This window comes from Tursiops truncatus, chromosome 7 (assembly GCF_011762595.2).
Source record: "Tursiops truncatus isolate mTurTru1 chromosome 7, mTurTru1.mat.Y, whole genome shotgun sequence".
NCBI classification, from domain to species: domain Eukaryota; kingdom Metazoa; phylum Chordata; class Mammalia; order Artiodactyla; family Delphinidae; genus Tursiops; species Tursiops truncatus.
The window spans coordinates 37,428,681-37,445,091 of record NC_047040.1 but is presented as its reverse complement, the minus strand read 5'-3'; the positions used below and the strand labels follow the sequence as shown (position 1 = coordinate 37,445,091).

The 16,411-nt window shown below is 35.5% G+C and overlaps 1 protein-coding gene across 1 annotated transcript in view; it reads right to left on the bottom strand.

The window, feature by feature from the left end:
- The window catches only part of BOLL (boule homolog, RNA binding protein), a 50,657-nt gene that overhangs the window by 16,147 nt on the left and 18,099 nt on the right, over positions 1-16,411 (bottom strand). Inside the window, 3 exon segments of the mRNA XM_073807889.1 lie at positions 7,784-7,882; positions 13,181-13,309; positions 14,103-14,150. Coding sequence (XP_073663990.1) covers positions 7,784-7,882; positions 13,181-13,309; positions 14,103-14,150 — 276 coding nt within the window.

The following is a 16,411-nucleotide window of genomic DNA, read 5'->3' as shown; positions in this document are numbered from 1 at the left end:
TTTTACAATTTTTTATCTTTTAATCTTAGGACTAGCTTATTTAAGTGGTTGCTCCACAGTCTTTACTATGTATTTGCCTTTACTAGTGGTATTTTTCCTTTCCTATAGATTCTTACTTTTTGTAGCCTTTTCTTTTTCACTTAGAGAAGACCCTTTAACATTTCTTTTAGGGTAGGTTTAGTATTGCTGAATTCTTTTAGTTTTTGCTTGTCTGAAAAATTCTGTATCTCTCCTTTTATTCTAAATGATAATCTTGCTTGGTAGGGTGTCCTAGGTTGCAGGTTTTTCCCTTTCAGGACTTTGAATATATTATGCCACTCCCTTCTGGCCTGCAACGTTTCTGCAGAGAAATCAGCTGATAGCCTTATGGGGGTTCCCTTGAACTGACTCTTTGTTTTTCTCTTGCTGCCTTCAGAATCCTCTCATTATCTTTAAATTTTGCCATTTTATTTATGATATGTCTTGGTGTGGGTCTGTTTGGGTTCATCTTGTTTGGGACCCTCTGTGGTTCCTGTAGCTGGATATCTCTTTCCTTCTTTAGGTTTAGTAAGTTTTCAACCATAATTTCATGAAATACATTTTCAACCCCTTTCTCTCTCTCTTCTCCTTATAATGTGAATGTTTTCACACTTGATGTTGTCCTAGAGGTCCCTTAAACTGTTCTCATTTTTTAAATTTGTTTTTCTTTCTGCTGTTCTGATTGGGTGGTTTCCATTATTCTACCTTCCAGATCACATATGCATCACCTGGTCTGCTGTTAAGTCCCTCTAGTTTCTTTTCATTTCAGTTATCATATTCTTCTGTACTGATTGATTCTTTTTCATATTTTCTAGTTCTTTGTTACAATTGTCACTGTGTTAATCAATTCTTTCCCCTAATTCAGTTAGCATTCTTATTACTAACGCTTGAACTCTTTATCTGGTACATTATTTATTCTGTTTCATTAGTTGTTTTTTCAGGGTTTTTCTCTTATTCATTCATTTGAAACAAACTGCTCTCTCTTCTCGTTCTGCTTAAATTTCTCCATTTCTATGAAATTAGCTCAATCAGTTACCTATTGTGGTTTTGAAAGGGTGTCCTTATGTGGGACTGTCCCTATACAGTCTGTTCGTGCCCAGTGGCTTTGGTGGGAAAGCTGGATCCGATGTGATCATGAGTTACGTCTTTCCCCAGGGTATGCTGGCAGCTATCACCTTGATAAGAGGTGGGGCTGGACATGGAGGGGACAGAGCTAGAGCCAGAGCTAGGTGTGAGGCAGGGATTCTCCACTGCTCAGTGGCCAACACTACCCTATTGAAGGAAGGGTCAGGTCCCAAGTTCCTGGAGCAGAAGTCCTGAGGGTCAAGTCAGAGCTGGCTCCCTTCCCTCTAATTGTGTTCTCCCTCCTCCCAGCACTGTCACCTTTGCCCCAAAAGGGAGCAGTGCTGGAACAAGAGGGACTGGAACAGGCTTTTGGCATGGGTTGGGGTGTAGGCTGTGGTGGTCCTGGCAGCAGTCTGCATTCCAGACTGCTCCCAATCCGCTGACTCTGCTGGTGCCAGCAATGGCTGCCCTTGCCCTGTTTAGATGCTGTGTCAGGTCTGAGCCGGCTCTGTTCCCCAAAACTGTGCACTCCCCTCGGCTGCAGTAGCCCTTGCCTGGAATGGAGCTGCACCACAGAGTAGGTGGGGCTGGAGTGCCCAGTGTGGGTCGGGGTGTGGGCTGTGGCAGTCCCAGCACCAGTGAGCGTTCTGGACCACTCCCGACCCACTGCCTCCACTAGTGCCAGAAATGGCCACCCTTGCCCTATTCAGATGCTTTTCTGTGTTTGAGCTGGCTCTGTCCCCCAGAGCTGTGCACTCCCCTTGGCCATGGAAGGCTATGAGCCAGTGTGAAGCTGTACTGCAGAGCAAGTGGGGCTGGAGTTGGTGTTTGTCTCAGGCCGGGATGCACACCGGGGTGGTGGCAGGAAACTGGCCAGAGTCCCAGGCAGTTTCTATCTGCTTCCTCTGCCTTGTTTTGGTAGTGTGTGTGATCTTCACAAGTGGAGTCTAGGTTTCTTACAGCCCTGCTGTCAGTCCCTCTGGTTTTCAAACCTGCTAAGGCAACTTGTCTTCTCAGTGTCAGACCCCCAGGCTGGGGATACCTGAAAGGTGGATTGAACCTCTCACTCCCCAGGGAGTGAGCCTGTGTAATCCCTCTCCTCTTCCCTGTTCCCTCCCGACCTGATCATTTCTCTTCCCTTCCTACCCAATTCCATCTGGATCTTGGATCTTTGTTACGACCTTGGTTGTATAAGAGTCTTTCTGCCAGATGACTTCCAGTGTGTTTTCAGTGAGAATTACTCCACGTGTAGATATATTTTTGATGTGTTTGTAGTGGGAGGTGAGCTCTACCTGCATCCTCCTCCTCCACCATTATGATCTCCCTCTGGGCCCTTTTAATCTAGACACTCCTGTCATTAACTTTCTAGGGAATTTTCTTGTACTAATTTTTTCCTAATTTCCCCCAAAACATTTTCTCTATGTCTTTTTCCAGAATTAATATTTGACTTCTTGAATTAATCTTCTGATTTTATCTTTTTCTCTATTATTATTCACCTCTGTCTTTTAAAAATCTGTTTTCTAAAATCTTTTGCCTATAATGTCTAACCCTTTCACATGTAATTTATTTCAGATATCACATTAGTGGTAAAACTAGTGAAATCTGAAGAAGGTATATAGTTAAGAGAATTGTATTATTGTTCATTTCCTGTACCAGTGCCCTCCAGTCAAAGAACAGCAGGGTGAAGTATATATAGAAACTATTATTTCTGTGACTTTTCTGTAAATCTGAAATTATTTCAGAATACAAAGCTGAAAAAAATTAAAAGGACTAAGTTTTTTTTTTTTTTTTTGCGGTATGTGGGCCTCTCACTGTTGTGGCTTCTCCCTTTGTGGAGCACAGGCTCTGGACGCGCAGGCTCAGCGGCCATGGCTCACGGGCCTAGCTGCTCCGCGGCATGTGGGATCTTCCCGGACTGGGGCACGAATCCGTGTCCCCTGCATCGGCAGGCGGACTCTCAACCACTGTGCCACCAGGGAAGCCCAGGACTAAGATGTTTGAGAAAAAATAAAGTGTTTTCTGGGATGACTATGCATGGACCACTTCTCATAAATTTTCTCTTATCTCTGAGAGGATATTAATTATAGTTTCTTTGGTTTTTTTCTGCTCCCTGAATTATATGTTTCGTCTGAATTTCTTTTTTTATCTGTTTGTTTTGGTCTCTCATTCTGAAAGCTTACTTCTAATGTGACTGCACACCCATATTTAATAGGGCAGACTAAAATCCTAATGGGAAGTTCTTTGTGAATGATGGGTTTTTCAGTGAGCTTCACTGTAGGTATTTCAGAGGGCCAGCCAACTTTTTCTCAGTGGTATCAAGCATACAGTAAAGACAAATTTAATTCTTTCCATCATATTAATAGTTTCATACAGTGTTTTCTTACACTGGCTAGCAACCATTTTATCTTTCCTCTTTTTTAGTTTGTAATTTCCAGGAACATGGGATATATTTTTGAAAATTAATTTAATTTCCTCTTATATATGTTCTTATACATTATATATATATATATATGCTATTTATCCTTATCTTCAATGTACTGCCATATGCAAAAAATTTTTCATGAGACCCATGCAGTGTGTACTTTTCTGTTTATTCATCACTGAATGGAGATCCATGACAATTCTAAAAATTGGTTTCATGAGTCCTTGACTCCCCTTACTGTTCTCCGTCCCCTCTGAGGCTATCTATAGTTAGACCTATGCACAGTCCATGAAAATTTTTACCCTCTTGTATGCTCAGAGCTGCAAAGCACAGGTTTTTCCTATTCCTGCCCTCCAGAATGCAATACTTTACAATTGTCCTCCTCTACCCTGAGGATCTGCTGAATATGAAGGAATTTTAATCTCTAAATGTTTTATAGGAAGTGTTAATGATACTGAAATGAGGAAATGGTTAGGAAGAAGACAGTAGTAGAATTTTTCTGTAAGGTAAGATAGTTGCTAATGTTTAGGTGAACGCACATTATGGGTCTCTGAGCTAAAAAAACAGACAGTGGTAGTAGGTCAAATCCCTTTCCAATTTACTTTTGAATCATTCTGTCTTTCCAACAAGTAAGGTCTGACAGGCCAATAGTTGTGTTTTTCATTCAAGCCCAATCAGTGCCTTAATTAGAAGAAATTCCTCATAGCCTGGCAAGTGGTTAAATATTATCCTTAATATAAAATGTTTTCATGAATAGCTAGTAATACATTGGAGTTAAATAAAAAGAACATTTAACTTAAAGGTTAATTTCAAATTATAATTTACTCACTTTCCAGTATCTCAATTAATCCTCATAAGAATAAACTTATTAGACACTTAAATTAATGCAAAAATGGAAAAACACTGTAAGGAAGGAAACATAAATACTTTACAATTCTCCACTTACACCCGTATTACCTAGGGATCTGATATTCATCTTAAAAGCTTCAAATGCCCAAATAGACAAAGATTTTCCTTTTGTTCCTTCCTATAGTCTAGTTCAATGGGATAATTTTAACATTATGTGATTTTGCTTTATTGACTTCAAATTAATTCTGTATGTGACTCTGCTGAACTAGGGAATGATACCCTAATTAATACCATGTTAACCTAATAAATAGTTTCTATATTGGTCTGATTTACAATGTATTATTTGATTTGACAGAATACAGTAGCCTGTGGCTTACCGTCAGTGAGTAGCTTCTGGCAAACAGTCATTTATAGCAGTTAGACTTGTGCTCTGAACTCTGGATAAGGTCTCTGTTTTATTGATTAGATTTGTTGCTTTAAGATAGTTCTGACGTCTGAAATCACTACTTCTGGATATATACAATTAACATCCTTAAAATTATAATAGAGTTTTAAAAATGACTTACACCTTACACTTTTTTATAAAAACAATAGGCTCAAATTCTTCCAAGGAGTATTTCTACAATTGCGGTACGCAGGCCTGTCACTGTTGTGGCCTCTCCCGTTGCGGAGCACAGGCTCTGGATGTGCAGGCTCAGCGGCCATGGCTCATAGGCCCAGCCGCTCCGTGGCATGTGGGATCTTCTTGGTCCACGGCACAAACCCGTGTCCCCTGCATCGGCAGGCGGACTCTCAACCACTGCGCCATCAGGGAAGCCCAACTTTTCTATAATTTTAAGTCACCAAGGTTTTTGGTACACCAGGGAAAATTTGCATAGGAAGAAAAAAGGTTAATGTTTCAAATGTCAATATTTTAATATTAGTCTACTTTAATAAATTTTAGGAAACAATCGTCTCCTATTGATTTAGTAACATTTGTGGATTAATATTCCTATATTATAATACAAATGCACTATAAACAAAAGTAGATAATTTTCCACACAGCAAAATTTGTATAGTAAAGTATGTCTACAAGATTGTATAGTTTTAGAAAACTATACAATTGGTTTTGGAGTTTCTGTTGCTGAGTGGGGCACCATTTTCTATTGAGTGCCATCAAATCACCTAAAGAAAAATATTTGAGTATAAAATACATGGAACCTTCAACCTTGAAAGATAAAATAGGAAATATAAAACTCTATACAAAAGCCCTGTGTTGCAGTTTTGATTTTGAAGGTTTATTTAATTGAATTTTCTTTGTTTCCCCTCATCTCTAACAAAAGGGGAATTGTGGGGTTTTTTTCTGCCCCTTAACTCAAGCTTCCTACAATCCTGCATATCTAAATTAAAAATAAAATATGCCAGGGACTTCCCTGGTGGTACAGTGGTTAAGATTCTGTGCTTCCAATGCAGGGGGCATGGGTTCGATCCCTGGTCCGGGAACTAAGTTCCCACATGCCGCACAGCACGGCCAAAAAATATAAATAAATGAATAAAAATAAAACATGCCAAACTTCATTGATTCTGAGATATACATCTTTTCATATTTCAAAAACTCTGAATCAGTATACATTTACAATTGATGGCAAGTTTTTTTTCTTTCATAGTGATACATAAAATAATGGTGTGTTGTATAATCCATGCTAGCTCAGATTCGATGAAATCTATTACAGTTGTGTGAGACGTGGGCTTTGGAGTAAGCTAGTTAACCACAGTTCATAGCTCTTAAACTCTTCCCTAGTCCTGAAATCTTAACTCTGTCAGGACCAAAATCTTCCCTAGGATGTATCCCATGTGAAAACCAGAATTATTGTAAGCCTTAACAAGACAGATTAAATACAAATAGAAACAAGTCAGTGGTTTTGTTAGCCTTTAGCCTGTGGCACAGCAGAGCAAAGATCTGTATCAGGATAGAAAGGGTAAAGTTCCTCTTAGCAGCATTTCTCCAGACAAGCAAGAGGCAGATTTCTGATTCCAGTTTTATGCTTATATGCACAAAGAAAGGTGTCTATTCACACCACTGTTATGACTTATATTCAACATATGTATAATTTTTATATGGTAAAGAATAAGATACCAGTTTCTCTGTACAATTTCTGAATTACCTACTCACAGATTTAAGAAAATGTAGAAAAGTGTATACTCTTAAACTAGAAGAATTAAACTTTAAATCAAGGATGTTTAACATTAATATTCTTTGGAAATTTCTCCTATCCAACTACCACTCTATCCTCTATTGGAATTATTTAGAAGTACAACTTCAATCATTTGTGTTTATATATATGTATAACGTGTGTGTGTATAATATATATATAATCTGCAATTGATTATCTAATATGGCATAGCTATTTCAGCTATTTCTAAAGAAGTGTATCTGGAGAAAGTATTAACATTAGGAGAAGTTTGTTTTAGAAGATTTTGATACTATAATGAGCTCTCTATAAGTAACGTTTACTAACACTTTAGGCTTTGGTATTAGGTCAAAATTATGATTTTAGTCCATGTTTGCAGTACAGTGGCAAGAGCAGTGAAGGAATGCAGTGAAGGGGTGAGGAGATTCGAAAGACTGTGGAGGCTCCTTAAAGTAGACTGTCCTGGTATTGAGTTCCAATATATGGTCTGGGTCAGAAGCAAATATATGAGTGTGAAATCGCTAACCTCCATCATTTTACTGTAAAGAGTACACTGCAAGCAAGATTCATAGTACCATCATAATAGTTAATCAGTTTGGGTTCTTAGAGGTGTAGTCACATTTCCCTAATATATTTATATATTGAATACACACATGGATCTAACTAGATTACCACTCCTGGCCTGGATCTGATTTAAGGTGCATGAGCACAAAATTCCCAAACTGGAAGAGTAGATCATTAACTGTTTTCATCTCCCCATAAATGTTACATGCCATTAACATAATAAAAATCTTAGTATATGAAGTATCTAGGCAAATTCATAGAGACAGTAGATTAGAAGTTACCAGGGACTGCAGAGAGAAGAATATAAAGTTATTGCTTAATGGGTACAGAGTTTCTATTTGGGGTGATGAGAAAGTTTGGAACTAGATAGTGGTGACATTTGCACAGCAATGTGGATGTAATTAATACCACTTAGCTGTACACTTAAAAATGGAGGATTTTAAGTCATATATATTTTACTACAGTAAATAAAAAGTTTTGACCATGTGTGGTTTATAAGTTGTTCAAAACTAATTCATAGAAATTATAGCTAGTTTAGAATTGTATTTCCTTCACATGAAATAATTAACTAATTCTGTACTTCTGATTGCAAATGTGACATAAATATCCAAAGTTGTTTCTTTTCAGAAGAGAAATCTGGAAAACTTGAAATATGACTGAGAATAACAGAAAAAAATCCAAACAAACTTCTTACTTTAATTGGTTCAGGCTGCATCACAGGTGCAGGCATAGCAATGGCACTTGGAGCATAAACCTGGTGATATGTTGCTTGAACTCCATGATCAGAATAAGGCTATAACAAAACAAAGAAAAAAATATTGTTTTCCATTTATTAATTAAAAATATTTATTCAGCATTACAATTTACTAGGCATTTTGCTACACAATGGAGAAACACATTCTCTATCTTTAATTCACTTATAGACTTATCTGAGACAGACTAGTCAAAATTATCCTAAGTCCTATGACACATATATAGGGATCCATGGGAAAGAAAAGAATTACTTGATGTAGCTTTAGAAAGTTGGGGAGGGGGTCAGGGGAAGTTTTCTAGTGGAGTTTATGCTTGAATTTGAAGAATTAGGGAGAGAAGGTGGGAAAACTATGTGAAAAGGCAGAGAGGCAACTAAGAGCACACCTCATTTGGGAGACCTGTGTGGGTTGTTTGGTACAGCTGGAAGGAAGATTATTCACCGAATGACAGCTGAAAGATGAGGCAGTAGAGTAACAGGCAGGGAACAGATCACGCAAAAGCAGATTTATGGCTTTTCCAGCAGATCGTGGCACCATTCAGTGAAATATGGAATATAAGAAAAGCAAGTTTGATGTTTATGTTATTGTGAGGGGGTTAAAGAGAAGAAGTTAGTTTTGTAACACATAAAAGTTGAGATATTTGTAGGACTTCTAGTAGAGGTATACAGTCAATCAAAAGCTATTGTAGATGTGGCTCTAAAGCAGCACTAATAGAAATAATGTGAACTACATGTTAATTAAAATCAAGACAGTCAAAAGGTACAAACTTCCAGTTATAGGTAAATAAGTACTAGGGCTGTAATGTACAACATGATAAATATAATTAACACTGCTGTACGTTATATAGGAAAGTTATTGAGAGTAAATCCTAAGAGTTCTCATCACACACAAGTTTTTTCCTATTTCTTTAATTTTCTATCTATATGAGATGATGGATGTTCACCAAACTTGTGATAATCATTTCATGAAGTATGTGAATCAAATCATTATGCTGTACGTCTTAAACTTACACAGTGCTGTATGTCAATTATATCTCAATAAAACTGAAAGAAAAATTTCCAGTAGCCATGTTAGAAAAGTAAAAAGAAACAAGTAAAATTAATTTCCAGTAATATATTTTATTTAAATAAATATATTAAAAATATACTAAAGTGTATTCAATATAAAATTAGTGATAAATTTTACATTCATTTTTCATACTATGTCATTAAAACTTGGTGTGTATTTTGCACTTACAACACATCTCAATTCAGACCAGCCACACATTTCAAGTGCTCAATAGCCTCATGTGGTAATGGCTATTGTTGTACTGGAGAGTGCAGGTCTAAAATTCAGAAGTGAGGCTGGGGCTAGAGAGATGAGTATGGATGATAACATCAGAGTGTGTATGTAGGGTGAAACAATGTAGAATCGAATATGAAATCACGGGGAGCAAAAATTCAGCTTACAAAGGAAAATGAAAGGAGGTAAAAGGATTGCCAGAAGAGAGCAGTATCATGGAAACCAAAGGTAGGAAGAGTTTCAAGGAGTATGTCCAATGTCTCTGACAGGTCAAGAAAGACTGAAAAGAAAGGAAACTATTTGGCAATTAGGGAATCACTGAGGAACTTTATCAAAGGCAGCTTCAGTGGAAAGGTAATGAAGTAGACTTCAGCAGGTGAGGGGAGGATGGGTAGTGAGGCAGTGGAAATACTAGATGTAGACTAATTTTTCAAGCTTAGCTTTGAAAGGTAGAAGAGAATTAAGGCATTGGTGGGGGTGTGTCAAAGGATAGTAATTATCTCCTACCAGGTGCTAGGCACTATACAAAGAACTTTCTGTATACAACAACTCTAATCTTTGCATCAATCTTGCAAAATAGATTTTCCGGATGTCTTTATGTTATTAATGTGGATATTACAAAACCAACCCTGTGAAGAGTTAAGTGATTACTCAAAGAAACACACTAGTAAGTGGTGAAGCTATGAACCAATGGAGAGAAAATGTCTTAAAATACATGAGAAAAGAAGGATAATAGTGGAATGAGGTCCCTGAGGAAGAGGGAAGTTATAGTATCCAGAGCAAAGAGGCACAAATAACCTTGGAAGAGAAAGGTTACTAAAAAAATATAAGAAGCTAAGGATGGGTTATGAGTCAGGTAAGTTTGTATGTTGGGGACTGGAAGCTGAGTTGGTTTCCACAAAGTAGTTTCTATTTACTTTGCAAAGTAGAAGGCACTATATTCTAAGAGTGAAGGGGGAAATAGCTACTGAAATAAGTGAGAAATAATGTTAATTCATTTTTATATTTTAGGGAATCTAACTATCAAACTCATAAGAACAAGCCCTGTGTTTTTTAATTTTAGGGAAAAAACACTTAAAATATAAACCACCCCACCCTATTTATTAAGTTATATATTAGACTTATATCTTCTACCAGAAACAATATTAAAATAAAAATATGCTTATATCATTTTGTATGGAAATATCATAAAATTAATGGTATAAGTTAAGCTAATAGAAGCAATATTTCCAGAAAAGTCTTATTAGAGTCCACTAAATAGTGAAATATAACCTGGTAAGTTACCTGATGTCAGGAATTAAGAATATGGTTCAGTGCCAAAGTAGATTGTGGCTAAAAACCTAATGTAAAAGCATTCTTACCTCACTGTTCCCCTCCTTGAAAACCAGAAAACAACAAAAAGAACAAAAGATAGATTTTTAATATGCCATCATCAAGTAAACAAGGAAGTGTCCACGATCCTGAATCACAATGTAGAATGTCTGCCAAATGCTATGCAATTTGGACCATTATAAGGGAGAATTCTGAAGCCTGAGGAAGGTTATAATTTCCCTGAAGGTAAATGTTCTGAAAGGCTTATTCAAAGATTCTTTAGAGTCTCAAGTGTAGGGGTGTGTCATGCCAAGGCAGAAGGAGGAAAGATCTTCACAGAGATCCAATTTTACTTAATAGCAGGGGAGGCAGAATTGAAGGAGAAATTAGGTTTTCACTATTTTGTGGTCTACTACCTTGCATTATAGCTGAGGAACATTGCTGGAGGTGAAGCAGGGTGCAAGTGGAAAGTGAAGTAACAATTATTACACTCCCATACAGAAAATCTACAAAAAAAGAGACTTTGCCAGGAGCCAAATGATCTCCAGAATGCTAAAAACTGAGGGGAGAGCATCTCAAGCAGGAGACATAAGCAGACTTGGTGGTAGGCTGTTTAAGATAACAGCATGCTTCTCCTACCCTGTATTTCAAAAAATAGCTGGCATCATTTAAAGACGTGTAAAGATATGAAGGAAAAGGAAGCAACCTAAGACTCTTCTCATCCTCTCCAACTCCATCAAGGGAAAAGCAAAAAGGGGGAAAAAAAGAAAAAGATGAGAAATCACTCCAGAAAATAGTAGAAAAGTTCAGATAAATATAATTCTTTAGCTCTTAAAGAAATTATAATAACATGATCTCTATAAAGAGCTCCAAAAAGATTTTAAGCCAACAGACAACATTTACAGGCAATGATGTAAGCAAAGCATCAGAGTCTGGGATAAAAAAGATAAAAATAAAATAGAGATGAAATCTTCATTAGTCATAATAAAAAGTAGACTAAACACAATGAAAAATATAGTCATAATTGTCTTGAAAAAGCATATAAAACAACATTAAAAACTACTATGATAAATTACCTCAGAGATGACAGATATGAAAGACAAAAAAGAGATCTAACATATACATAAATGGTGTTCCTGAAGAAGAAGAAACACACTGGCATAAAAATTTTTTTTTCAAAGTTCTAACAGGAAAAAGAAACAAATAAAAACTAGCCTGAGAATCAAAGGAGCAAACTGTGTCCCAGGAAAAATATTATAAAGACTGATAAATTCCAAGACATATCCTCGTGAAGTGATTTCAAGTTAAGACAGACTTTTCAGGCACGCAGGAAGAAAAAGCAAATTACGTATAAGGGGTAAAGTCAGGCTGGTTTCAAACTTCTTTACAGCTATACTGAACATCAGAAAACAGTAGACTAGAAGTTCTAAGAGAAAAAAGTGTTGTTATGGGTTGAATTGTGTTCTCTTAAAACTTATGTGTTGAAGTCCTAACCCCCAGTATGTCAGAGTATGACCTTATTTGGAGAAAGGGTCTTTACAGAGGTGAGCAAATTAAAGTATGGTCATTAGGGTGGAAACTAATACAGTATGACTGGTATCCTTATAAAAATGGGAAACTTGGACCTAGAAACAGGAAAGATAATGTGAAGACACAGGGAGACAGTGGTCATCTACAAGCCAAGAAGAAAGGCCTGGAATAGAGCCTTCCCTCACAGTCCTCAGATGGAACCAATTCTTCCAACACCTTGATTTTGGACTTCTAGGCTCCAGAACTGTGAGAAAATACATTTCTATTTTTTAAGCCATCCAGTTCATGTACTTTGTTCCAGCAGCCTTAGCAAACTTATACAAGTATGATGCAGCTATTTTATAGCTAGTCTTAATTTCTTTCAGACTTATAGACAACAAACATGTTGAACAAACAAGGATGTACAAACTCAGAGAGTATATAGCACATATAAGCCTTCTTTAACAAAGACTGCTTGCAGATTCAGTCAACCAAGTGATAAATGGAGGGTGAGATGAAGAATGGAGAAATCATAGTAAAAGTATTGATAGTAAACATTAAGATCCAAAATTGTGGAAATTATTGTTCCAGAAAAATTATGTTATAAACCTTAGCAATAATAATAATAATTATAAAGTAATTGTAATAATAATTACAAAAATACACTCAAATTGGGACGTGGGTATTAATAGATACCCAATAGGTACCCAATCTTTCACAACATATTTAAAACATACCATGTACAGTTTCTGGCATATAGATGATGAGGTTATTAGTAATGGTTTGCAAATATAATTTAAACACATGGAAGATAATATTTACAGTTTACAGTTATAAAATAAATTTGATTTACATTTTTGAAGGAAGAATTTTTTAAAGATTATTTTCTTCTTTGACTTCATTTTTATACACTTTTAATTGACAGACTGTTAGTAACAATACAGATTGACAGGCAAACCAGAAGGAGAAGCATTTATCTTACTCTTTCAAGGGGACTGAGTCAGGGAATAGCCTAGTAGAGTGAACAGATTTGAGAAATGGTTCAGCATTAGTTAGTGAAGAAGTCTAAGATGAAGCATTCTTAGATATAAAAAAGGGAAAGAGATGTGAATAAATCAAAGAAAACATAAGATGTTCAACCTCAATGAGGGTCTTGAATAAATATCTTTAGAAAAGAAAAATAAATAAGTGTTAAGAGGAAGTGGTTATAGATAACTTACTTTGAGACTAACACATACCTCTGGAACTGAAGCTTCCATCAGAGACAGCGGAGGAGGAACATATCCACCATCCTGTGCAATTTCCACTGGTTGATAAATAACCTCAGAAGGTTGCAGGTGTAAGAATGGAGCAGAAGAGGCAGGAGACTAAAACACAAAACCATACTTCTAATTAAAATCGGATTGGTTATTTCAATTAAACCAAATGACTTACCCAACACACAAGAGAAATTGGTTTCACATTTTCCTAAAGTTGTTTTTCAGAGACAGAACAGAAGTATCTTAGCAACAAACCAGGAACTCTGGGTTGTTATAAATTCCAATTGTGTAGATGTTATTAATAACTTTATCACTTACAAGTACTAAAATTTCTTAGCACTTTAGAACCTTATATATAAATTAAGATAATCATTAAGATCACAATTAAAGGTTGTAATAATATAACCTATAGTATTTAAATTGTCATAAACGTCTATTCTCGGCTTTCCGACTTCCCATGGAAGTGGGACGTATCATTAAACAATCTTTTTGATGGTACACTATTTGTTATCAAAAGTTGGGAGATGGAATATTTATTTAGGAGCATAAATAAAACAAGCAAAATCTGAAGTAAAGCTATAAAAATGCTAAATTTTCTAATAATACTAATAGTAAAAAGAAGTAAATTTTCATTTCAGTTTACATAGCGCTCACTTATTTATAAAATGCTTTCACTTACATGATCTTATTTGACCATCACAAAAATCATGTGAGAAAACTTTCAACAATATAGTATCATTACTTCCACTTTGCAAATGAGGAAGCTGAGAAATAAAGTGATTAAATGAATTGCCAAATGTATCACAGTTAATAAATACAAGAGGAAGGTCTCAAATCTAGTTCTCCTGACTTAAATATTCAGGCAGTCTTCACAAAAACAAGGAAAAAAATTAATATTTACCTGAGGAACACCCCACTGCCACTGACCTGGTAGACACTGTGCAGGGGCCTAAAATGAAAAAAAAAAAACACCCACCCACATTATAAACAAGGGTTAAAACTGAATATCAACATGCGATAGTATGAAGCTGGACCCCTACACCTCAAACCATATACAAAAATTAACTCAAAATGGAACAAAGATCTAAATGTAAAAGCTAAAACTATAAAACTCTTATAAGAAAACATAGGTGCAAATCTTTGTGACTTTGAACCAGGTAATTAAAAAAATTATGACCTCAAAAGCACAAGCAACAAAAGAAAAAAAGGATAAACTGGATTTCATCAACCTGAAAAACTTTTGTGCTTCAGAAGACACCATCAAGGAGGTGAAAATAAACCCACAATATTGGAGAAAATATTTACAAATTATAAGAAACTTATAAGATTATAAGAATCTGATAAGAAACTTGTATCTACAATATACAAAGAACCCTTATAACTCAATAGTTAAAGGTAAGTAACCCAATATAAAAACTGGTAAAGGATATGAATAGACATTTTCTCAAAGAAGATATACAAAAATGGCCAATAAGCATATAAAAGATATTCAACATCATTAGCCTTGGGCTGTGGAAATCAAAACTACACTGTGATATCACTTCACATACACAAGGAGGGCTATAATCAAAAAGGTAGATAATAAGTGTTGGCAAGGATGTGGAGAAATTAGAACCCTCATAAACTGCTGGTGGGAGTGTAAAATGGTGCAGCCTTTGGAAAGTATGACACTTCCTTAAAAGGTTAAACACAGAGATACCATATGACTCAGCAATTCTACTCCTAGGTATAAGACCTTAGAGAAATGAAAACGTATGTCCACACAAAAATTTGTACATGAATGTTCATAGCAGCATTATTTGTAAAAGCTGAAAAGTGGAAACAACCCAAATGTCCATCAACGTAAGACGGATACACAAAATGCGGTATATATCCAAATAATGTCCAGAACAGGCAAATCTATAAAGACAGAAAGTATATTACTGGTTGCCTAGGACTGGGAGGAGGGGTAAGGGGAATGCCTACAAATGGGTAAGCTTTTTTTTTTGGTGGTATGGTTGCATAGCTCTGTGAATTTAGTAAAAACCACTCTGTTGTACACTTTGAAACGATAAATTGTATGGTATGTGAATTATATCTAAATAAAGCTGTTATTTAAAAAAAAGAGGGTCAAATTACTTAAGGTACTTATTGTAAGATGATAATATAGAACATAGACTTATTATTTCTTAAATTAGTTGTATTATTCCTTAATAATAAATGTTTTACTTTTAACTTATTCTCCACATTTAAAAAGGCTTTTTTTAATTATTAAAGTAAAAAAACAGAAAAAAAGAAGATACCATGAATCTACTATCTAAACTGTTAATTTCATGCTGACCACATCAATTTCTAATGGATTACATCACTGTGTTATAATGATGACCAAGATAACGTGAGGTCTATGTTCTGTATACCATATTAAAAAAGGCAGGATAATGTATAATCTCTTAAGAAAATATTTTAATAAAAAATCTGAAATAAAATGACATATATGTAGATTTGTTAGATAAATAAAATCACTAACTACTTATGAAGTAAGAAATACAAAGGAGATAAATACTGATTGAACCAGGCATTATCTGATTTGACTAACAAAAATTTCTGTTTTGCTTGCTAAAGGATGCTGCTTATTTATTATTTTTTTGTAAATTTTTAAAATTTTTATTGGGGTATAGTTGTTTTACAATATTGTGTTAGTTTCTCCTGTACAGTGAAGTGAAGCAGAGTTCCCTGTGCTATACAGCAGGTTCTCACTATTTATCTATTTTATATTGACTAACAAAAATTGATAAAACTATCAATCTCAGAATTTGTAGAAAGAAAGAGCAAGGGAAGATATTATCAGAGTGGCAATTTTTAGGGCAGAATGATGATGAATAAATATATAACTGTAAAGAAATATGTGAAGTGAAATTATTTCTTACATTGCAAAATACTATGTTACAAATTGGTACAAAAATCTTTCCCGAGTATATCTAGGTAATATACTTCCAATTTTATAATTTGTGTCAAGTGGAAAACCAGAGCCAAAGTATAAAATTAAATTGTATCAGAGTTCTATTCAGAATACATCTATGTCATGTATGTATATATGTAATCAATTAATGAAGGAGGAGCTGGTCTCCACAAGGTGCAAGCAGAAAGAAAGCAACTTTAGTCTTTCTCATCCCTGGCACTTTAAAAGCATTGTGTTGAAGCTAGTGGTTACCAGTGGTGAGAGGGACAGGG